The sequence below is a fragment of the Mirounga angustirostris genome, unplaced genomic scaffold, assembly GCF_029215605.1.
Source record: "Mirounga angustirostris isolate CCGP_5_RB_7025 unplaced genomic scaffold, mMirAng1.0.hap1 SCAF_7, whole genome shotgun sequence".
NCBI lineage: Eukaryota > Metazoa > Chordata > Mammalia > Carnivora > Phocidae > Mirounga > Mirounga angustirostris.
In genome coordinates, this window is record NW_026991715.1 from 111,386,035 (window position 1) to 111,409,441 (window position 23,407).

At 42.9% G+C, this 23,407-nt stretch overlaps 1 protein-coding gene and 1 long non-coding RNA gene across 5 annotated transcripts in view; one reads left to right on the forward strand and one right to left on the reverse strand.

The window, feature by feature from the left end:
• Positions 1–13,171, reverse strand: part of G3BP1 (G3BP stress granule assembly factor 1) — a 35,089-nt gene extending 21,918 nt beyond the window's left edge. The window contains exons 1-2 of one of the 4 annotated variants that reach the window (XM_045902219.3): positions 13,025–13,171; positions 115–227 (exon numbers count right to left, since the gene is read on the reverse strand). In XM_045902219.3, the coding sequence (XP_045758175.1) occupies positions 115–209 (95 nt within the window). In that variant the 5' untranslated portion in view covers positions 210–227; positions 13,025–13,171. Of the gene's footprint in view, positions 1–114; positions 228–4,605; positions 4,631–12,290; positions 12,316–12,368; positions 12,442–13,024 lie in introns of those variants that run through there. The other 3 variants (XM_045902225.3, XM_064596624.1, XM_045902236.3) reach the window with 3 other exon arrangements.
• A 37-nt stretch (positions 13,172–13,208) lies between these two features.
• On the forward strand, positions 13,209–22,629 carry LOC123863070 (uncharacterized). The gene is made up of 4 exons (XR_006795458.3): positions 13,209–13,344; positions 13,841–14,430; positions 19,891–19,949; positions 20,403–22,629. It is a non-coding gene; the product is annotated as an uncharacterized LOC123863070 (long non-coding RNA).
• Positions 22,630–23,407: the final 778 nt, after the last annotated feature.

Genomic DNA, 23,407 nt, shown 5'->3' on the forward strand with positions numbered 1-23,407 from the left:
CAAGCACTATATGCAACAACCCTACAAGGTGCATGATGCATAAGAGGTTCTAAAGTATTAAGTACCTACATGCTAAAAAAAACTTTAGATGCAGGATAAAAAACGATGTTTTACCTGTGTAGCATGTCTGGGGCCTGGTTCAGCAGCGTGTAATACTGTCTCACAAATTCCCGCCCGACCAGCAGGGGACTAGGCTTCTCCATAACCATTGCTTTGGTCAATTCAACCTGGGGGAAAAAAAGTCAAATATGTTCAACCTGAAATATCAAGTACAAGGGGGAAAAGCAGCAGGGGAGAAAACTGAATCATTCAACTAAAACCAACTCAAAGTAAGACAAGGCACGTCAACAGTTCTTGGTTTTAAAAAATAAAGACCATAAGAACAAATAAACCCCACACAGATCAGGTGAGATTTTTAGTCAAATTTATTGCAAGGAGATGAATTGGGGCAGAGGGGACTGCCGATAAAGAATTCATTATTCCCAACAGTCAATTTCTTTAAAATGAATATAAGAACGTCAAAGGTACATATTTCCAGCATGCACCCTATCATAACTTCTCTATTTTTAAACTCAAGAGTGTTCCAGTTCTAAGATTCCCAAACACATTCTTATTTGTGGCAATATTAGATTCAAGGGTGATAAGCTTTGACATACAGGCACATATGATCACATTTTTAGTCAAACTAAATCAGGAAAATTTTTTGTATCTTTAACAGAGAACCACAAAACCTAAAAATTTTAAGCTTACTTTATGATGAAACCAAAAATAATCTGAAAATGGGTGAACTAAACACAATGTTTTTACTCAACAAAATGATCTCAGCACCTCAAAATCATGATTTATTTTTTTTAAGAGCTTATTTATTTATTTGACAGAGAGAGACACAGCGAGAGAGGGAACACGAGCAGGGGGAGTGGGAGAGTCTTGGAGAAGCAGGCTTCCCGCCGAGCAGGGATCCCGATGTGGGGCTCGATCCCAGGACCCTGGATCATGACCTGAGCTGAAGGTAGACACTTAACGACTCAGCCACCCAGGTGCCCCAAAATCATGATGATTTAAAGTTAGTATCTTTAGTATCTTTGTGTATTAAGAAAGGCAGCTGGCACACAGTAAGTCCTCAATTACTGTCAGTTATTATCAAAATAAAACTTTTTGGAAAAAATATTTGCCATGAGATAATCCAACTTTTCATTTGAGGAGATAAAATCATCCTGAAGTTAAACACACAGGCAAACGGAGAGACATGAACAGATCAATTACAGTATAAAAGGCAAGAAATTTTATTTCAGTTTCCTCAAAGGATGGGCAAAACAGACTGGTCCATTCTGAACAATTTGTGGAGATTTATTTATCCTTATCTAGTGCATCTGCATTATTCTTCACCAAAACCTAAGAAATGAGTTCAAGGCCGGTCTGTATTTTCTCCAGATTGCAGGCACTAGATCAATAATACCTTCCCAGTCATACTGGAGAGTAGTTTACCTGCAGGTATGGTTAAGAGAGCATCAATAACAAGAATCTGGATCTTAAGTCTTAAACTAATGTACTTAGACTAATGCAGAATGAGAAATTGTTCTCTTTCTTCCGTGGCTCATACTCCAAAAAAAAAACCGAATTTCAGATGTTCTTAATGATCCTAAATTTTCCAGAACTTCAAAGTTACAGTTGGACACCAGAAAATATTAACAGTCATCTAGCCTGCGATTTTCAAGTTTTTAATATATCCCATTCCTTCATTTAAACCAGAACTGCACTTTTTTATATATTAGTTTCCGTATAAATTTTCCTTTCTTAAAAGGACTTAGCTACTCTCTTCAAAAATCACTAACATCTGGGTGGCTCTGTCGTTAAGCGTCTGCCTTTGGCTCAGGTCATGATCCTGAGGTCCTGGGATTGAGCCCCACATCGGGCTCCCTGCTCCGCAGGAAGCCTGCTTCTCCCTCTCCCACTGCCCCTGCTTGTGTTCCCTCTCTCACTGTGTCTCTCTCTGTCAAATAAATAAATTTTTTTAAAAAATTAAAAAAAAAAATGCTAAACATTGCACAATTAAAAAAAAAAGCAATCTTTTAAAGGGAATCTACACAACAGGATAGATAAATCAAAGAAAACAATACACATTAAGTAAACCCCTATTTTTCTATTCTAGTTGCACTCGCTTCTCTTGAGTACTACCTGTTCTTATTTCCCAGTCAATATTACAAATGTCATTATGAGGCCAGTATTATCAACCTAACTGCATTCTCTGATACTGCCAAGTAGTCTCATTATAAATTACTAAAAATCATTTTACCAAATACTACTTCCTCATCCAATATTCCTATGCAATATAATAAAAATCCTCTAGATTATATATCAAAGGTAAGAAAAATTTTAATCTGTAGACCTCTAGAACTTCTCTTTTCCCATTCTTCGAGATTACCTATATAATTCAAATTAAAAGAATAAAGAAAGATCATTACTGGTTTGATTATACCATTATAAATATTTTATTTCAGGTCCCCCTAAAGCCAAGAAAAAAGTAAACCTAAACATTTATATGCTAAATTGATCTTCATCTCATTTGTGGATTTTTCTTTTTTTAAAAGTTTTATTTATTTGACAGAGAGAGACATAACAAGAGAGGGAACACAAGCAGGGGGAGTGGCAAAAGGAGAGGCAGGCTTCCCACTGAGCAGGGACCCTGATGCGGGGCTCGATCCCAGGACCCCGGGATCATGACCTGAGCTGAAGGCAGACGCTGAACAACTGAGCCACCCAGGAGCCCCTCATTTGTGGACTTTTCTTAACAGTTATTAATTCTGAAACCAATACTAAAACCCGTATCATTTATCAAGTTTCCAATATTTTATTATCTTAATGGTTTAATAGAATTCAATATTTTAGGTTCTCAATTAGCATTTTTTATTTTTTTCCAAATAGATGGTACTTTATTTGGGGTTGAAATTTTCAACTTGAGAAACATGCAATAGCTATGGTGAAACCAAATTTTCAGTAGTCTGCTACTCAAGTTATAAGTTTTAATGTCAGTCATCAGCGCTGCCTCAAATACCCTTGCAGCCTCCTAAGGCTTACACTTATACTACAAGCACTTTATGATTCCATTAAAGTAGAAGCCCTGGCTCTTAAAGTCTCTCCTTTTAGCTCTTCTATAATATGGACCAATGAATTCGAAGGCAAATGGTAGCACTATTTAAAAAGAATATTCCTGGGCGCCTGGGTGGCTCAGTTGGTTAAGCGACTGCCTTCGGCTCAGGTCATGATCCTGGAGTCCCGGGATCGAGTCCCGCATAGGGCTCCCTGCTCAGCAGGGAGTCTGCTTCTCCCTCTGACCCTCCCCCCTCTCATGCTCTCTGTCTCTCATTCTCTCTCTCAAAATAAATAAATAAAATCTTTAAAAAAAAAAAAAAAGATTGTTTAAAAAAATAAATAAATAAAATAAAATAAAAAGAATATTCCTGTCAAAAAAATAATAAAATAATCCTGTCAATTACATATCAATAAAACTGAAAAAGAGTAACATTCCATGTGACTAAATATGTACAGCATTTTATTAAAAAGAAACTATAGGGGCACCTGGGTGGCTCAGTCGTTAAGCATCTGCCTTCAGCTCAAGTCATGATCCCAGGGTCCTGGGATCGAGCCCCACATCGGTCTCCCTTTTCAGCGGGAAGCCTGCTTCTCCCCTCTCCCACTCTGCCCTGTTTGTATTCCCTCTCTCGCTCGCTCTCTCTGTCATATAAATAATAAAATAAAAAAATCTTTAAAAATAAAAAAGATTTAAAAAACTATTGTTTCACTGCTAAAAAAAAAAAAAAAGACTGATTTCTAAATTAAAACAGCCAAAAATTTCAAGAATTCTACATTAGTCAAGGTCAGATAAAACATTTTGAAAAAAGAATGCAAGCTTCTTCCTAAATGTTTCTTTAGAGACCATTTCTTATGTAACTTTCTAGCCCCAAAAACTTGTGTCTGACAAAGAATAGAAATATTTTTTTTCTTTTTTCTTTTTTTTTTTTAAAGATTTTATTTCCTGGGGCTCAGTCGTTAAGCATCTGCCTTCGGCTCAGGTCATGATCCCAGGGTCCTGGGATCAAGCCCCACATCGGGCTCCCTGCTCAGCGGGAAGCCTGCTTCTCCCTCTCCCCCTACTTGTGTTCCCTCTCTCACTGTGTCTCTCTCTGTCAAAGAAATAAAATCTTTAAAAAAAAAAAAAAAGATTTTATTTCTTTGACAGAGAGAGACAGAGCCAGAGAGGGAACACAGGCAGGGAGAGTGGGAGAGAGAGAAGCAGGCTTCCTGTGGAGCAGAGAGCCCGATGTGGGGCTTGATCCCAGGACCCTGGGACCATGACCTGAGCAGAAGGCAGAGGCAGACACTTAACAACTGAGCCACCCAGGCGCCCCTAGAAGTAGTTTTCTTTCATTCAACATTCGCACACAAAGATTAGAATTTTATACAAGCAAAAATGGATTTCTGATGATCCATTTGTCAGGTTTTTCAGAAGTTAGATTAAGATAACAGACACAACACTGTTTCTTTAATGACTAAGAAAAGGCCCAAGAGAAAAGTAACCTAAGGTGTTACAAATGAGAAAGTACTTGCCTGAGAGGGAGGTGACTGGAAAGGCCCATAGGGAAACTGGGAGAGGGGGTTGGAGAGGGAGAGGGGTTAGAGAACTGTATGTAAAGCTGACCCTTAAATACCATCCCCTAACTTAGGGGCAGACACCCATCACACCCACAGTTGAAAATCCATATAACTTTTGACTCCCCAAAAACTTAATACCCTACTGCTGACCAGAAGCCTTACCAGTGACAGTCAAAAGATACATATTTTGTATATGTATTATATACTGTATTCTTACAATAAAGCTAGAGAAATGAAAATATTAAGAAAATCATAAAGAGACAACACATTTCCAGCACCATTCTGTATTATTTAAAAAAAAAAAAAAAAAAAGATCCAGGAGCACCTGGGTGGCTCAGTCATTAAGCATCTGCCTTCGACTCAGGTCATCAGGCTCCCTGCTTGGCAGGACGCCTGCTTCTCCCTCTCCCACTCCCCCTGCTTGTATTCCCTCTTGCAGGAAGCCTGCTTCTCCCTCTCCCACTCCCCCTGCTTGTGTTCCCTCTCTCGCTGTGTCTCTCTCTGTCAAATAAATAAAATCTTAAAAAAAAAAAAAAAAAATCCATGTACAAGTGGACCCAGAGTTCAAACTCCTCTTGTTCAAGGGTCAACTGTTTCTCAGGGTAATGATTATAAATATACAATAGACTTTTCAAGGTGAATCCTTATATTCTATAATTGCATCATTTGTAAATTATGCCTCCAAAATTCTATATAAAAAATGCTTTCAGGGGTGCTTGGGTGGCTCAGTCGGTTAAGCATCCAACTCTTGATTTTGGCTCAGGTCATGATCTCAGAGTCGTGAGATCAAGGTTGGCATCAGGCTCCCCACTCAGTGCGGGGTCGCTTGAGATTCTCTCCCTCTGCCCTTCCCCTCCCCCTGCTTGCAAGTGCCTGTGCGCACGCTCCCTAAATAAATAAAATTAAAAAAAGAAAAAGAAATCCTTAAGGAGGGAAAGATACTAAACATTACCTTCAGTTTACCAGTTTTCATTGAACCATCCAAGTCTAAGGCAAATCTAAAACTGAGTGCTCTAGTTTAGAACAGTGAGAAAGTATTTGAGATGCAATAAAAAGAACCCCCCCAAATTTTCTTTAACCAATTCTCACTGTGAAAAATTCTCCCACATCATTCACTTGCTATGCTCCTGGGGTAGTAACAATCTGTGCCCCCAGTTCTCTCATCTATAAAACTGAAATAACTTAAGAATTGTCTATTAAATAGCAAGCACTGAATGTCAGCTGTTATTACTATTAGTATAATTATTAACTAACTCTAAAGAAAGCATTTCCACATTCCACCCTTCTCTGTCCCCAGAAGACTATTTAAGTACTCTGCTAGCAGTACTAAAATATAGGATTCCTGTAAGAATTTGTGTACAGAGTACCTTGGATTATAGACGCCCAAGCACTTAATGTAACACTAACTTTTCAGAGAACTTCTAGGTTGACCTTATTTTTTTTAAGATTTTATTTATTTGACTGAGAAGAGAGAGAGCGCACAAGCAGGCGGAGAGGTAGGCAGAGGGAGAGAAGCAGGCTCCCTGCTGAGCAGGGAGCCCGATGGAGGGCTTGATCCCAGGACCCTGGGATCATGACCTGAGCCGAAGGCAGAAGCTTAACCGACTGAGCCACCCAGGTGCCCCATTTGGTTACTTTCTCAGAACTTTCAGGGCTAAGGTCTAAGAGCTAAGCATTCTCCTAAAAAGTTCTTAGTTTCACCTTCAAATTGGTCTTAAATATCTATTTACTTTCCTTTTTGAAAGGGTTGTATCAGAATACTTTATTCAAGTTTTCCAACTTTAGGAAAGAATTCACTTTTGGCTTGTAATACTATCATTTTTCCAACAGTACCATTTTGTGTTGGCATTCAGATCCCTCCGAGCAAACAATGAAAGCGTGATTAAGGTACAGTACAGAAAAAAAAAAATTTGCGGCAACAATGATTAGTTGCCTACATGGAATGAAAAGTGTAATTCTCATCCTTTTCTTACCTATTTTTTGAAAAGCACATAACATCATCAATAAATATTCTAAAAAACATTCAATGGAAATGTCAACGATCTCTCACAGATGAACACAATCACTGATTTTTTTTTCAGATTTCTGAAATACTCAAATTTCAAAATGTCTACTTAATCCCAAGTTACTAGACTGCATGACAACTTTAAAGAAATTTCCATCAATAATTTTGCTGAAGTTCACGAAGAATGTTAAATGGGCTTCCTATAACTGAGTCTAAAAAGCTGTGAGCATTTATGTTCCAAGAGCAGGGAAGCATGAAGGGCAACCATAATCCACCTGAATTAATAGTAGAGCTTACTCTGGCAAAATCAATGATCTCGGGGTCACAGGATCCAGCCTGGAGTCGGTCTCCCACTAAGTGCGGTCTCCCACTAAGTGCAGAGTCTGCTTGAGATTCTTTGTCCCTCTCCTTCTGCCACTCCCTTGCACTTGCATATGCTCTAAATAAATCCTTAAAAATAAATCTTAGGGGGGGCGCCTGGGTGGCTCAGTCGTTAACCGTCTGCCTTCGGCTCAGGTCGTGATCCCAGGGTCCTGGGATCGGGCCCCACATCGGGCTCCCTGCACCGCAGGGAAGCCTGCTTCTCCCTTTCCCACTTCCCCCACTTGTGTTCCTGCTCTCGCTATGTCTCTCTCTGTCAAATAAATAAAATCTTTAAAAAAAATAAAAAAATAAAAATAAAAATAAATTTTAGGGGTGCCTGGGTGGCTCAGTCATTAAGCGTCTGCCTTTGGCTCAGATCATGATCCCAGGGTCTTGGGATCGAGCCCCGCATCGGGATCCCCGTTGAGCGGGAAGCCTGCTTCTCCCTCTGCCTCTCCCCCTGCTTCTGTTCCCTCTCTCACTGTCTGTCAAAAAATAAATAAAATCTTAAAAAAAAAAAAAAAATTAAAAAGATAAAATCTATCACTTCTCACGGAAAATTCCCCGAAGTATTAAAATACCAGTCAATATATGGGCCGCCTGGGTGACTCAGTTGGTTAAGCATCTGCCTTCAGCTTAGGTCATGATTTCAGGGTCCTGATACTATGGCTCCCTGCTCAATGGGGAGCCTGATTCTCCCTCTCCTCCCAGCTAGGGCTCTCTGTCTCTCTCTTGCAAATAAATAAATAAAATCTTATAAAGTATACATTATCAGTCAGTATCAAACACTGGCAAGGAAGTTGGGAAAAGAGGACCTGTGAAACTGAAGGGAGTGTCAACTGCTCCCACCACAGTGAAGAACAATTCTGCAGTTATCTAATAAAATCCAAAATGTTCCAATGAATCTAGCAATTCCCTTCTAGATTTATACACAGCAACTCACCCATGTACATAAGACATAAACTGAGAAATTAACTGCTACCTTATATCTAAAATCTAAAACAACCTATGTGTCTGTCAAACAGGAGATGGACTAAGTTGCACTTTATGCATATCATTCAAACCTGTATCTAAGATAATTATATGAGGCACTTAAAAGATTAAAAAGCTGTACTATTTGTAATTATGTCAGGTTAACTGGAGTGAATTAGGACTGTCCCTGGGAAACCAAGACATAAAGTCATCCTATTTATAGCAGTCAAAGTCAGCATGAAATAGATCTCAAAAACAATATTAAAATGAAAAGTCAGTTGCTGAATATGTACTGTATGCTCTTCAACATGTTTAGAAGTGTTTTTAGTATACATAAAAACATCAGATATTGCCATTTATTTTTAAAATAGTCTAGGTGTAAAAACAAATAGATCCACGGAACAGAATAGTTATGAAATATACCACACATAAATGGACAACTGGGATTTTCAACATTAAGTGCAGATAATTCAACAGAAAAAGGATACTCTGGTCAACAAATGGTGGAACAATTACACATCCATATATAGGGAAGAAAATGAACCTCACTTCATATATCACATATTAAAATTTAACTCAATGCGGTGCCTGGGTGGCTCAGTTGACTGTCTGACTTCAGCTCAGGTCATAATCTCAGGGTCCTGGGATTGAGCCCCAAGAGTCTGGGAGTCAGGCTCTCTGCTCAGCAGGGAGTCTGCTTGTCCCTCTGTCCTTCCCCCTTGCCTATGCACTCGCTTGTATCACCATCACTGTTCAATCTATTTTCTAAACTATTCACATTTACCACCTGTCACTTCCCTTCAAAATTCTTTGTGGTAGCTCCTTGGAGAAACAGTTGACTCTAGGGCTGGGAAAGGCAAAATACAAGGTGAGTCTTAAATGCCCGATAAAGAAAATGCTTAAAAAGAAAAAAAAACAAAAACGGGGGACCATTAAAAGGACACAAGGGCCAAAAATGGAACTGTGTGAGCAATAAAATAAGTAAAAAAGCAAAGTAAGTTAGATAACACTGGATTACAACCCAAAGAATAAAAATTCCATGCCTCCATATATAGATGAGCCAGTACTGAGCAAGCTCAGAGAATCCACATAGGCTATACTCGAGGCACAGCCTAAAAAAGCCTGAAAAGTAGTCACACTCATATACCTTCCAAATTCTGAATCTTTCGAACTTTTTTGAATAAGGAAATAGCTAGCAAATAATGGTCTACAGTCCCCTAGTAGATACACAAACTTTACAAAATAATTTAGACAACTATTTGGGTTTCAGAGCTTCATTTCTCTTTATAAACAAAAACACTAGAACATAAAAGATCTATACAAATACACAATGATGCCGTTACATAGCCACTTAAATTAACAGCCACCAAGGATGACATCCCTACAAAGTAGAAGTCTGTCCCATCTAGGAAGCCCCTTTCTCTGAACCATCTCTAACATTTACTTTAAAGATTTTATTTGACAGAGAGAGAGAGAGAGACAGCGAGAGAGAGGGAACACAGCAGGGGGAGTGGGAGAGGGAGAAGCAGGCTTCCCGCTGAGCAGGGAGCCTGATGCGGGGCTCGATCCCAGGACCCTGGGATCATGACCTGAGCCGAAGGCAGACGCTTAACAACTGAGCCACCCAGGCGCCCCTAAAATTTACTTTAATAATTATTAAATACCTGGGGCACCTGGGTGGCTCAGTTAAGCGGCTGACTCTCCGGTTTGGGCTCAGGTCCTGATCTCAGGATTGTGAGATCAAGCCTAAATGGGGCTCCACTCACTGTGGAGTCTCCTTGCGACTCTCTCCTCTGCCCCTCCCCCCACCTCACTCGCACTCTCTAAAACAAATAAATCTCTAAAAAATAATTATTAAATAACTGAAACACAGCAAGCTGAACAGCTAACAATATTACATGATTGACTGCCAGAGGACAAAAGCAGAAATCTATCAAAGTCATCTAAAGACATTTATTAAGGCCACAACCTGTGAAATTTTTTGATTTTCTGTTTTATAAAGCCCCCTCTTCATGTGCAGATTATTCCTAGCTCTTTACCATTATCACCTGGCTTGCAATTCAGCTTTCCCCACCAAGGACAAACAGGGTGTCCAAAAATGCTTAAATAAAAAAAGGAAAAAGCTGATTTTTGAGATTTAAAAACATATAAACCTAATTAACACCAGTGTGATCACCAACTACAAGTGAGATTACAACTGCTGAGTCTAAATTTAACTCCACTGCTGGAAGGACAGTGTTGCAACTAAAGGTTTTTCCCACTAGCTGTTAACTTGAGGGGGGGGGTCAGTGCACACTTTTTCAACCCACCTACTCCAACAATTCTCTCCCTTTGCAAATGAACATATAATGCATATCTGAATTCTAAAATATCATTTAAAAAAATCTAATTACAAAATGTTGAAAGATCAAAGAGGTAATTGTATTAAACTGCAAAAAAAAACTGGTTTGTCACAAATTCAGGCTTTATATTAAATTTCATCCTTTAACATTGCCCCATCCATTCTAAGAACCATACACAATTCACAAACCTATAAAAACTTTAACCTTTACCTTTTACTTTCAAGGCAAAGTACTAAAATAGTGAAAATTACAAGAAAAAAGAACTACTGCGAAATAGGTCAGCAAGAAACATTACCAACTCTTCTGATGCACCCTTAGCAGACTGTCAGTTGAGAACAGCAAAGAACAAAGAACTGCCTACTTTTCTACCCGTTAGAAGTACAAAAACTTAGAAAGGATTTAACAATAACAAAAGTAATCTGACTTGGCTGGGCAGAAGAAAGGCACACCAGTCTTACATTATTACAATCTGCTTCATTTGTTCTTAATAAATGCATGCACAAGAGATACGCCAGGCTACCAATTGTAAAATACCAGTTTTCATATTCCTACCCAACGGATAACCATTCGCCTGAGGGAAAGAACAGGCTAAGAAATATTTGAAAGGGAATCAAAATCCTCAATGCACAAGAAAATTTCATTCTGATACATTTTACTCCGGGGAATAACACCATTAGGTGGAATGCCAAGTTTAAATGTTGTCACTATGTTTTAAAATTTTAAACCTAAAATGCGAATTCAGTAAGGTAACGCCATCTAAATAAACTAGAATTGCTATATGAAGGCACGTTCTAAGTAAAACAGTGTTATATTCTAAAGCAATCAGTTATTTATGGCAACACCAACTGAAGAACTTGGGCCATACAATATTTTGATCCTTTATCTATTGCTACTTTGTTAAGAAACATGGCAAGTACTGGGTAAATGGAAACACAAATATTAAGCTTCCTTGTAGTTTTTTAATTTACTTGCAAGGATGGAAATTTTGTATTCCCTCTGACTGCAATAACTTCTTAAAAGACTAAAGGCTGTAATAGAAGGTTGAAAGCCATTCCAAGCAAAATTCAGAAGAGCTAGTGCCAAAACTTACTAGTTTTATCTCAAATAGAGACATTTGTGATGTCAAGTAATGGTCTGGACCTGCAACGATTTTCTAAAGCAAGGGAGCATACTGGCTTTTAAAAATCGCAAATATATGCTCGTCTTCGAAGGTATCTTCCACATACATAGGAGCCTAACAGTAAACGCGAAATAAGTGAACTGAATGTAGAGAGGCTTTCATCCACAGAAGATCCCGACTGCCCTAAGGGCAAGATTTCCAACACACCTCAATCACCCGTAATTCACCTAGCATAAGCTCCAGAGGTTAAATTTATATTGTAACTGGGCACCATCCTTTCCATTCTCACTTCACATTTCAACTCACACATGCAGGAGAAATCTGAAACTCATCGCTCTGACCCGCATTTTTCTCCAACTACAAAACGAGGAAGTGAAACTATCTTCCCGAAGGTCTTTCTCAAAAGTCTGCCCCGGTAAAGAAAAGACGAAAAAAGGTTTCAGGGTCTAAGAGCTGAGCCTAACTCGCGGCTGCCAGGAATTTCCCACCATCGCGCTCTTGAGTATTAAATCGGAGGAGGAACACCGTCCACATTCGTTTGCACTTATTCGCCTTTTCTCTACTTTTCCGAAAGCTCTGAAGGCGGCACATCCATCAGCTTTCCGTGCGAACACTCGTAGAAAGGAAGCCCAAAGCCCTTGGTGTCCTTTGTCACAATCCCACTTCCAAGCCGCGTCTCCCTGGAAGCCGACAAGTGGCTCAAGCACAAATACCGCCGCACTCCGCCCAGCAGCTGGCCTCTCCGGGCTGAGGCCGCAGGGCGCTGGCACAAGGACGGAAACAGGCTGGGGGCCTAGCAGTCACACGGCCTGGGTTCCACCCGATACCTGTCCCTTACCGTCGGCGTGCCTGTGACCACATCTCTGCACCTCTGGGCGTCCGAATCCACTGCAAAAAGGAAAATCGCCGTACCTACCTCACCGGACCGTTGTGGGAGTACCGGAGAGCCACACAAGTCGCTCAGCACAGTGCCTGGCACACAGCGAGGGCTCAGAAAAAACAGTAATTATTACTTCCACTCATTACCCGTGCCTTCGCTGCTCCCCCTTTACTCCCTGTAAATCCCGGGAGCAGCACTTCTGCTTCCCGAGCCAAAACCTCCTCGGGTTTTCGTGTCGCCCCCGCCGCTAAATAAAAGCCTCCTCCGGTCCGGGCCACGCTGGAGCCTCTCGCCCGGGCAGAAAAGGCTCTGCGGGCGCGCGGGGGGCGGGGAGGGAGACGGGCGGGAAAGGCCGGCGAGCGGGCCGCGCGGGGCCCCGGGTTCCCGAGATCGCCCTGGGGCCCGGGCGGCGGCCGCGGCTCGCTCTCCCCCCGCGCGGCCGTTGGGCGTGGCACGCGCACGCGGCGGACGCGGACACGGCCACGCGCGCCGGCCGGTGGGAGCGCGGCGAGAGGGGGCGGGGAAACTCCACGCGCCCGTGCGCCCGCCTGCGGCCGTTGGGGGGGGGGGGGGGTAGGGTGCACGCCTCGCGCGGTGGCCACTGCCGCCGCCGCTGCGACTTCTCTGTCTCACAAGCGTCCCAGCTCGTCTTCGTCCCTGGGCCGCCCCGCCCCGCCCACAGCCCGGCGTACCTGCGCGGCTGAGCGGGAGAGGAACAAGCTTTGCTCCACAGTACGGCAGAAGGCAAAACCACCTCACGCAACTGCGTCCGCACACACGCGTGCTCCGTCGCCGGTCTATATAACCGCGACTCAGCCTAACGTGTTGCGGCCAGGTCGAGCAGGCTGGTGACCAATCCCGACTGCGTCCTCTGGGCTCTTCGAGCAGCAATTGGGTACTGACTCAGGATGAAGGCGTGGCTCTTGATTGGCTTTGACTCATGCCTATGAGACTGTGAGGATCTCGTTTCCCTAGTAACGGATTGGCACTGAGATAGACCAATGACTTAAAGGTACGTCGGAAAAGAAGGTGGGAACTTCTTTGACCGATACCCATAGCAGCCAATAAATGCGTGGGGCCGCTCCCATTCGTTAAAATGGGTTCCCTTGGGCGGAGATCCTTTTTCCATACAGGAGCGGTTGCTCCACAAGGTGGGGCCCGTGTACTTTGGGGAAGTAAACCCCAAGCAACTAGGGGGTGGGCGCCAGGGAGGCCAAGGGAGCCCCTGGCCAATCGCAAAGCGGGAAAGATCTGATTGACGCGGGGGTTGGACTGCGCCAAGGAGACCGAGCCCCAGGGCCGCCGTGCCCTCTGGGGAGGTTCAGAGGCTCTTCTGTCCCTGGCTTCCGTCCTCTTTACTTTTTTTCCCTCACTTGTTGGGTCTAGCCCCTGAGGCCCCTCTCCCGCCTTTTCTGCACTGTTTAATACCAGGGAAACCAACTGGGAAAGTTCCCGTTGTTTAGTTTTTTTTTTTTTTCTTCTTCTTATAGCAACTTTTTTATTTCCAGGCGGCCGCCTAAGGGCACTTGCTGGCTCTCACCATTAGCACTATTGTCGGACAACAGTTTAAGAGAAAGCGAGAGGGGAAAGTAGCGCCCGTCGTGTACCTAAGATCGTGTAAAAAGGCCGCACTGAAAAGTGCTGTTGAGTTTGAGAACAGAGATTTCTACCCTGCTGTTCGTGGCAAGTGCTGCAGCGGGCTGGCCGGATGGCCGGCTGGTGGGAGCTCGCAGAGGTCTTCCCCTTCTGTTGCTGCCAAGGAACCGTAGTCTGTAAAGTCTCCACTCTGGTTGGTCCTTAATGCAACATCCTGTGCGTCACCACCATTGCCATTTAGTGTTCCGATAGCTGGGGGTGTGGGCGCTGCTTTCGTGTCGTTATGTCTTTTTTTTTTTTTTAATTTTTATTTATTTGACATAGAAACAGCGAGAGAGGGAACAAAAGCAGGGGGAGTGGGAGAGGGAGAAGCAGGCTTCCCGCGGAGCAGGGAGCCGGATGCGGGGCTCGATTCCAGGACCCCGAGATCATGACCCAAGCCGAAGGCAGACGCTTAACAACTCAGCCACGCAGGCGCCCCGCGTCGTTACGTCTTTAAAAGGTAGTTTGTCACACTCCTACACGGACACCCCAGAGGTTTCCCGAAGCACTTCAGAGGCTAAGTGGCGCACCAGCCCGGTCCTGTCCACGTCTCTAGGTGTTTTATTGGGCCCTCTGTTGGTCACCATGAGCATTTTGTAAGGAAATACACAGATGCCTCGGTCGGTTCTCATTCCAGGCATGTGATCTCCCGTTAAGTTTTGCAGAGAATTTGGGAATGAAGCACCTGGAGCGTCTCTATTGGGGGAGAAGGGGCGCCGGCAGCAGCCTGTTGGGACCCGGGCGCGTCCCTTCTCATTCCCTGCGTGGGGACCGGCCCGAGACGAGACTCGCGGCCGCCCCCAGGAGCCTGGTGAGAGCGTGCTTCTGGCCCCCCAGGTCCCACTGCCCCATCGGCCCAGCTCATTCAACATTTATGAAACTCCTCTTAAGGGCTGGGATCAGAGATGATCTGGATGCCGGGAGCCCCGCAAAGGCAGGCGTCTGGGACTAAGCGTCTGGGGCTAAAAAGGCATCGGATGGAACTCAACCCAGAGGAGAGAATCCACTAAAGTTTTCTAGAGTAAGGACACCCACACCCACACCCACACCCACCCCCAGGATCGGGTCGGCTTTGCTAAGGCATTTGGAGTTTATTCTGACGGCAGAGAAGAGCCCCTGGAAGGGTTCTTAAAGGCTGGACTCAGAGATTTCCTTTAACAAGACGACTTTCGAAATTGAAATGCTAATGAGAGCAGACTTGCAAAACTTTAAAATTTACAGATTGGTAATTTAACCCAAATGGCTTATGATGAGAGTCAGGGCTATTCTTAATCACATTTGGAGCGAATTTTAAGTGATAACTGCTCTTTTTGTGAGGCTATTTGGCAATCACTATTAATATTGTGTATATCACCCAAATCAATAATAGTACCTCGGTATATGGCCACACCTTTTTTTTTTTTTAACAAAGAAGTGTATACCGTCACTTGCAACTGCAGCATTGTCAGCTTTGTTAGAATACTTAAAAAGTGGGGCACCTGGGTGGCTCAGATGGTTAAGCGTCTGCCCTCGGCCCGGGTCCTGATCTCCAGGTCCTGGGATGGAGCCCCATGGCCAGCTCCCAGCTCAGTGGGGAGTTTGCTTCTCCTTTCTCCCTCTACCTCTCCCCCTGCTTGTGCTCTGTTTCTCTCTCAAATGAATAAATAAAATCTTTATTAAAAAAATACTTAAAAACTGAAAATGTAATTGCTCATCAATTGGCAAACTGATTAACCAGTGATGTGCATATAATATGGAATACCATGCAGCAGTTTAAAAAAGAATGAGGTAGGGGCGTCTGGGTGGCTCAGTCATTAAGCATCTGGCTTCGGCTCAGGTGGTGATCCCAGAGTCCTGGGATCCACGGGAAGCCTGCTTCTCCCTCTTCCATTCCCCCTGCTTGTGTTCCCTCTCTCGCTGTGTCTCTGTCAAATAAATAAATGAAATCTTCTAAAAAAAATTAAAAATAAAGAATGAGGTAGAATTATACAGATATGGACGGGTTTCCGTTTGTTATTTGGATTAATTGAAAAATATCAAGTTCAACAAAATATACAGTGAATTCCCATTTAGGTTAAAAAAGCAAGAAACTCCTGATTTCTGTATGTTAAAATCAATATGTAAGTGCATAGGAAGAGTTCTAAATTTAAAACAATAGTTATTCCTCCAAGAGAATCCCCTAGGTTGGGAGTGATTAGGATAATGTATTATTTGAAGTTGTACAATGAGACTGTGTTCATGTACCGTGTTGCATAACGGGAGGTAGAAAGAAAGGAAGGGGTATTAGATTACCAGAGAGGGAACGTGGACAAGAACCCTCACGTGGCCACTGCTGTCTTCCATGGGAAGGGCAAGTTGACATTCTGTGGTAGCTTCCCCACTCAGATCATAAAACCCTCAGGCCCCAGGTGCTAGATACGTAGTATATGTTCAGTGAGTAATTTATCACCAATGAATCGTCTGGAGCACTGTTTCTAAGGCAGGGGAGTCAGGGGAGATTTTCCCCCCAGGAGACTTATGGCTTCAGTCACAACTGGGTAGAGGGACTACAGGCATCTAGTGGGCAGAGGCCAGGGAGGCACAGGGGCACAGGAGAGATACCCTCCACCCTCCCCCACCCCTGCCATGCAAAGGATTTTCCAGGCAAAAAGTCAGCAGTGCCAAAGCTGAGAGACCCTGATCTGGCTTCCTGGGTCATGTAGGAGAGAGTCCCTAGCCTCCTGCTGGTCTTTCTCTCCACCGACAAGCAAAGTCTGCAAACCTCTCCTGTACACTACTTCACCCCCTTCTCTTTCTGCCAATTCTTCCCAAAGCTATGAGAATCAGGGTTGGAAGAAACATGGCCAAGACCCCAGAAAACACAGTTTAGTGGTGGGGGCAGGGGTTGGGGGGTGGGGAATATTAGGTAAGGAATAATCCTAAGAATATTAACTTGATCAGTGTTTTCCAAACATAGCTAATCATTTATGCAGGATGCTTAAAAATACTTGCCTGTATATGTCTTTAACCATTAAACTCTCACCTGTGAACAAAGATCTAGTGTAATAACATTCATGACAGCACTGCTTGTACTAGAAAGACACAGGAAACGACCCACATATGGAGCTATATGGAACTACTCTTACAGGGGACTGTCATACAACCATAGAGAAAATGAGGCAGATCTATGTGTACAGTTACAGAGCAATCTGCAAAGTGCAGAATCATGGAAAGAGTAAAAAAGGGGGAGCGATGCCATGGGGCAATTATTTCTATTAAGATATACTGTATTGCTCTAGTTATCTCTGCACATTCCTGGATGGTTTTGCTGTGCATGCCCAGGTCATGCCCAGAAGGAGTCAAACTGTTAATGATTGCTAACAAGGAGGTGAACTTGGGCCAGGGTAGGAGAACAGCTTAGTTTTCATTCATCCAAAGTACGTTTTGATACTGATAATTTTTTTTAACATGTGCATTTATTATTTTTCAAAAGAAATTCAATGTTAAGTGTAGATGTTAAGGGTAGGAACTACAAATATGGGGCGCCTGGGTGGCTCAGTCCTTAAGCATCTGCCTTCAGCTCAGGTCATGATCCCAGGGTCCTGGGATCGAGCCCCGCATCGGGCTCCCGCTCAGTGGAGAGCCTGCTTCTCCCTCTCCCACTCCCCCTGCTTGTGTTCCCTCTCGCTCTCGCTCTCTCTCTCTCTCTCTCTCTCTCGCTGTGTCTCTCTCTGTCAAATAAATAAAATCTTTTTAAAAAAGGAACTACAAACATGGAAACTTTGATCTTTAAAAAACAAACAGGATAGAGATTAAGAGTACACTTACCTTAATGAGCACTGAGTAATATATAGATTTGCTGAATCACTATATTGTACACCTGAAACTAATATAACACCGTTGTTAACTACTGCGGAATTAAAATAGGTGCACCTGGCTGGCTCAGTAGGTAGAACCTGTGACTCTAGATCTCAGGGTTGTGAGTTAGAGCCCCATGTTGAGTGTAAAGACTACTTAAAAATAAAATCTTTAATAAAAATAAAGTAGAATTAAAAAAAATTATCCCTTTAGGTATATGAGGGATTTTGAAAATGAAGCATCAAAGTTTTGGGGTTTTTTTTAAAGATTTTATTTACTTATTTGACAGAGAGAGACACAGTGAGAGAGGGATCACAAGCAGGGGGAGTGGGAGAGGGAGAAGCAGGCTTCCCGGGGAGCAGGGCACCTGATGTGGGGCTCAATCCCAGGACCCTGGGACCATGACCGGAGCGGAAGGTAGACACCCAACGACTGAGCCACCCAGGCGTCCCGAAGCATCAAAGTTTTAATCAGCCTGCCTACCAGACTACTAACATCTTTTCCTTTTGCTCCTTACCATACAAAAATCTAAAGAGACCCTTTACTGGCATAGAAACACGTGCCTAATTGGATTTCTTCTTTTTGGCATTGACTGTCTGCCAACATCACCTTCCTGAAACTCTATGGAATACTGGCCATGAGCCAGGCAACCTTGTGAATATTCTCTATAAAGATGATCTCATTTAATGTTGACAACAACCATATTTCTCATTCTCAGAAACAGGCTCAGAGAGGGTAAGCAACTAGCCCAAGGTCACACAGCTGGGGCTGGAAACTAGGACTCTCTGACTTCAAGCCCATGTTCATTTACCTATTTGTCAATACTGACCAGGGAAGAAGAATATAGCCCCAAGTGAAAAAAGGGGTTTGGCCTCCTCAGAAATGCCTGAAAGCCTGGAATATACTTTCATGTCCTCAAGCATACCATCAGGTAATGCTACAGAGACAGCTTTCCAGGTGATTTGAGAATTCTGGGATCCATAGCAAATCCTAGTAATCTGCAGGATTTAAAAAATTTTAAAACACATATTACAATAGTACCCATATATAACATAAATCCCCAGAGCATGTAGTTTATTAAAAAGAGCATCTTACAAATTATGTACAGTATGTCATGCATGCTTTAAAAAATACCAAAAACAATATATGCATATGTGTTTATCAGTGTTTGTGAAACCACAGAACAAGGTCTCAAAAGAATGTACAGCAATTGGGGCACCTGGGTGGCTCAGTTGGTTGAGCGTTTGCCCTCGGTTCAGGTCATGATCCCAGGGTCCTGGGATTGAGCCCCAAGTTGAGCTCTCTGCTCAGCGGGGAATCTGCTTCTCCCTCTCCCTCTGCCTGTCTTCCTGGCTTGTGCTCACTCTCTCTCTCTCCCAAAAGATAAAATCTTTAAAAAAAATAAAAATAAAATTTAAAAAGTCTGTACAGCAATCTGATAGTAGTTACTTCCTCTGTGGAAGACATGGATAATGAGAGTTTGAAGGAAACTTTCACTTTATCTGGATTGTTTAAAAATTTTTACATTAAACTTTCCATGTAGGGGTGCCTGGGTGGCTCAGTTGGTTAAGCATCTGCCTTCAGCTCAGGTCATGATCCCGGGGTCCTGGGATGGAGCCCCGCATCAGGCTCCCTGCTCAGCGGGGAGCCTGCTTTTCCCTCTGCCTCTGCCTCTCCCCCTGCTCATGCTCCCTCCCTCTCTCCCTCTCAAATAAATAAATAAATAAATAAATAAATCTTTAAAAAAAAAAAACTTTCCACGTATTATATAATTTAAAAAGTAACTGGGGGGCCACCTGGGTGGCTCAGTCAGTTAAGCATTAGACTCTTGATCTCGGCTCAGGTCATGATTCTCAGGATTGTGAGATCGAGCCCCGTATTGGGCTCCTTGCTCAGTGCAGCATCTGCTTGAGATTCTCTCTCTCCCTCTCTCTAATAAAATCTTAAAAAAAAAAAAAAAAAGTAACCTGGCATAACCCTAAGAGTGGCTTGTGAGTACTTATTATATACCAGGCCCTGAACTGAACATTTTATGAAAATTGTCTTATTTCCCACAATAATGCTAATTATTGAGATAGGTCTAATTATTATCTTTATCTTACAGGGAAAGAAACTGAGGTTCGGAGAGGTTTATTGCCTAAAACAGCCAGGAATTGAACACAGGTTTGTCTAGTATCTCTCATTAAACACAGCTTTAAGTCCCTGATGCCTGGAGAAGTCTGACAGAGAATAAAGGAGCCAGAGGACAGCATGACACATGTCCTCTGATCTTTGGCTGCAGTGTTGGGAGCACCCCAAGGAGTCCTGGGTACTGTGGTGGCCCAAAGAGCTCATGCCTTATCTGAAGAGTCCTGGGTAGTCATTTGTGTATATATACATATATATATTTTTTTAATCGAAGTATAATTGACAGGCAATATTATATTGATTTCAGGTGTACCACATGGGGCTTCAACAATTCTATACATTAATCAATACTCACCATGAAAAATGTTCTCACCATCTGTCACCATATAACATGATTACAGTATTATTGACTGTATTCCCTATGCTGTTCTTTTCATTTTGATGACGTATTGTATTGTTTTCTGACATAGCTGTTTCCCCTCCTTCTAGGTGCCTGGCAGGATTATTCTGTCCTGCGCCCTTATAGACAGGCATGACCACATGCCCTGCTTTGGCCAACACAACGTGAGCAGAAGTGACACATACCTCTTCCAGGAAGAGAAGTCTTTGGAGTTAGTGATTATTTGCTGAGGTCTTCCCTCCCCACACTAGCCCCCGTACTCAATATCATTCGCTTGGGGAATCTCCCTCAACCTGGGTCCCTGAGCAAAAATCATTTGCACAGAGCCAATCCTCCAAACCGCCCAAACTGCAATGGTCATATGACATAAACAAGAAGGAAATCTGTTGTTTTAAGCCATTGAGGTTTTGTGATGGTTTGTTGCCATAGCATTACCAGGCCTTTCTTGCCAGTTACAGATAAGTTTCTAGATTTTCCAGTGTTTTAGCAGACACTCAAAATCTGGATTAACACTGTTCTTTTTTAACATTTTATTAATGGTATAAAAGTGTTTGGTCCTCACTTTATTTATTTGGGTTTGTTTGTTTGTTTGTTTTGGAGAGAGAGAGCGTGCACACGAGTGGGGGCAGGGACAGAGGAAGAGAGAGGATCTCAGGCAGACTCCATGCCCAGCACGGAGCTTGATGTGGGGCTCGATCTCACCGCCCTGAGATCATGACCTGAGCTGAAACCCAGAATGGGTCTTTCAACCGACTGAGCCACCCAGACGCCCTTTGGCTCTTACCTTTAAATATTTTATAATGAAAATATTCTTTCTATGAGGACTATAGTTGGGGCGCCTGGGTGGCTCAGTCGGTTAAGCATCTGCCTTCGGCTCAGGTCATGATCCCCGGGGTCCTGGGATCGAGCCCCACACCGGGCTCCCTGCTCAGCCAAGAACCTGCTTCTCCCTCTCCCTCTGCTGCCCCCCCTGCTCGTGTGCTGTCAAATAAATAAAATCTTAAAAAAAAAAAAAGAACAAGAGGACTATAGTTGGATTTATTCTTTTTTTAAACTATTTGGAATTTTTATTATTCATAAAAATACTTTTCTTTAAAAAATGCTTTGCTTGGTCTTAAAGGAACAACTACATTTACATGTCAGTCTACAAATAGATTTTAAATTGGAGTAAAATATACAGAACGTAAAATTTACCATTTTAACCATTTTTAAGTGTACAATTCTGTGGCATTAAAAGTACATTCACGCTGTTGTGCAACCAAACTCCGTGTTTGTAAATGTTGTCAACTAATCAAAAAATATTTTGAGCGCACTAGGAACTAAATAAAATATGCTTGCAGACCAGCTTCACCCAAGCCGCATCTCCGTCTGGTGCCAGGCTGCCTGGGCGAGGCCTGCACCCCAAGCCCTTGTGCTTTGCAGCCCCCCTCTTCCCTTGCATGGGCTTCTCTGAAGGCCCTTTCAGCTCAGAACCTTTGATCCCGAGCTGAGAGTTCCTTGGCAGATAAAGCAATGAGGCAGCAGCGTGCACCTGCGTTATAACACAACAAACAGCCCCTTGGCATTCTGGAGGGAGTAGACAACAGCTACAAAGGCCTTTCTTTGCAAAGCTTGACCCAGCATCTACAGAAGGGTCACTCCAGTAGGTGGGGTCCAGGGTAGGGCATACCAGGGAGAAGGCACCACCCCCTTGTCTGTGAGCCTGTCGTCTGCACATGACTACTATCCTCACACCAGCACTCTCAGCCAGAAAGGGCCCATTTCCCAAGCCCACTGGTTTAGTGATAAACTGACTTACCCAAGTTTACAAGGCTACTAAGGAGACTGCTGGGTAGTCTGGAACTCGGAATTCCGGAATTCTGTTTTTAAAAATATTTTTCTCTGCGATTCCTAATACATATTTATTATAGAAAATATGGCAAAGAGAAGTAGAAAAACAGAACTAAAAATCACCTATAATATTGGAATGGGTCCGGGTAGTACACGTAGATCTGAAGATATGAAAACATAGTTAATAAATCTTCTTTGAGAGGCAATCTGACCTATCAAAATTGAAAATGAATAGCTATTCCACAGTAGGAATTTATTCTACGTAAACTTTTAAGCAAAGATCTATGTATACGGACTGTCATTACATCATCATTATTAGCATTAAAAGATTGGAAGCCACATGTATGTCTATAAGTGGGGGACTGTATCAAGAATGTGTCAGGAGCAAGTACCAGAAAGTCTGAGTAGCAGTCGCTGAAATTAAGAGGGGCTTACATTTCTCAGCCAACCAGTCTGCAGGCAAGCTGCAGCTGAACACACAGAACCAGCATCTCTGTGATTCTCTTGGCGTTTCCCTCATGATTGTACTCTAGGCATCACGTCAGTATTCTCCACAGCAAGGGGAAAGGAGTGGTATCTGTTCCCCTGAAGAAAGCAAGAGCTTTCCAGAAACATTGTAGCAGACTTCTGCTTCTGACTCATTGGCCAGAGCCACATCATATGGGCACACTTGGCTGCAAGGGAAGATGGGAAAGCAAATATTGAGGGTTCTTAGGGATCTGGCTTCTACAGTAGCAAGAGTAAAAAGGCTGGGAATGAGCATTGGATTAGCCAACCAATGGTTTCTGCCATAGGGCCTGGTTAAATAAATTATGGTACAACTGAATAATATAGCATTAGGTATCATTAAAAAGAATGAGGGGGACATGTACAATTAAAGAATAAGCTCTACAATATTTTGTAAAACAAGGAAAGCAAGGTGCAAAATTCTGTAGAGTCGCCTTTTGTTTAAAAAGGGGTAGTCAGGGTAGGAGGGAGACTTTTCCCTGTACACCCTTTTGTGCTATCGAAATTTTTAAAATGGTGTGTACATTGGGAGCCTGTAATCCTGCATGCATTCCAGATAACTTCTATAACACTTGCTGTAGTTCATTTCGGGCTTATTTGTAAGTAAATAACTGGAATTTATGCGGATATTTACATACAGGAACTATAATCCTGCACATTTTCCTCTCTTCATTTGTCATATCTAATGAGTTTCCATAACGCTGCCTCTCATGAAGTTGTGCTCTCTCTCTGCTTCACCTCCCCTCTTCCCCAATTC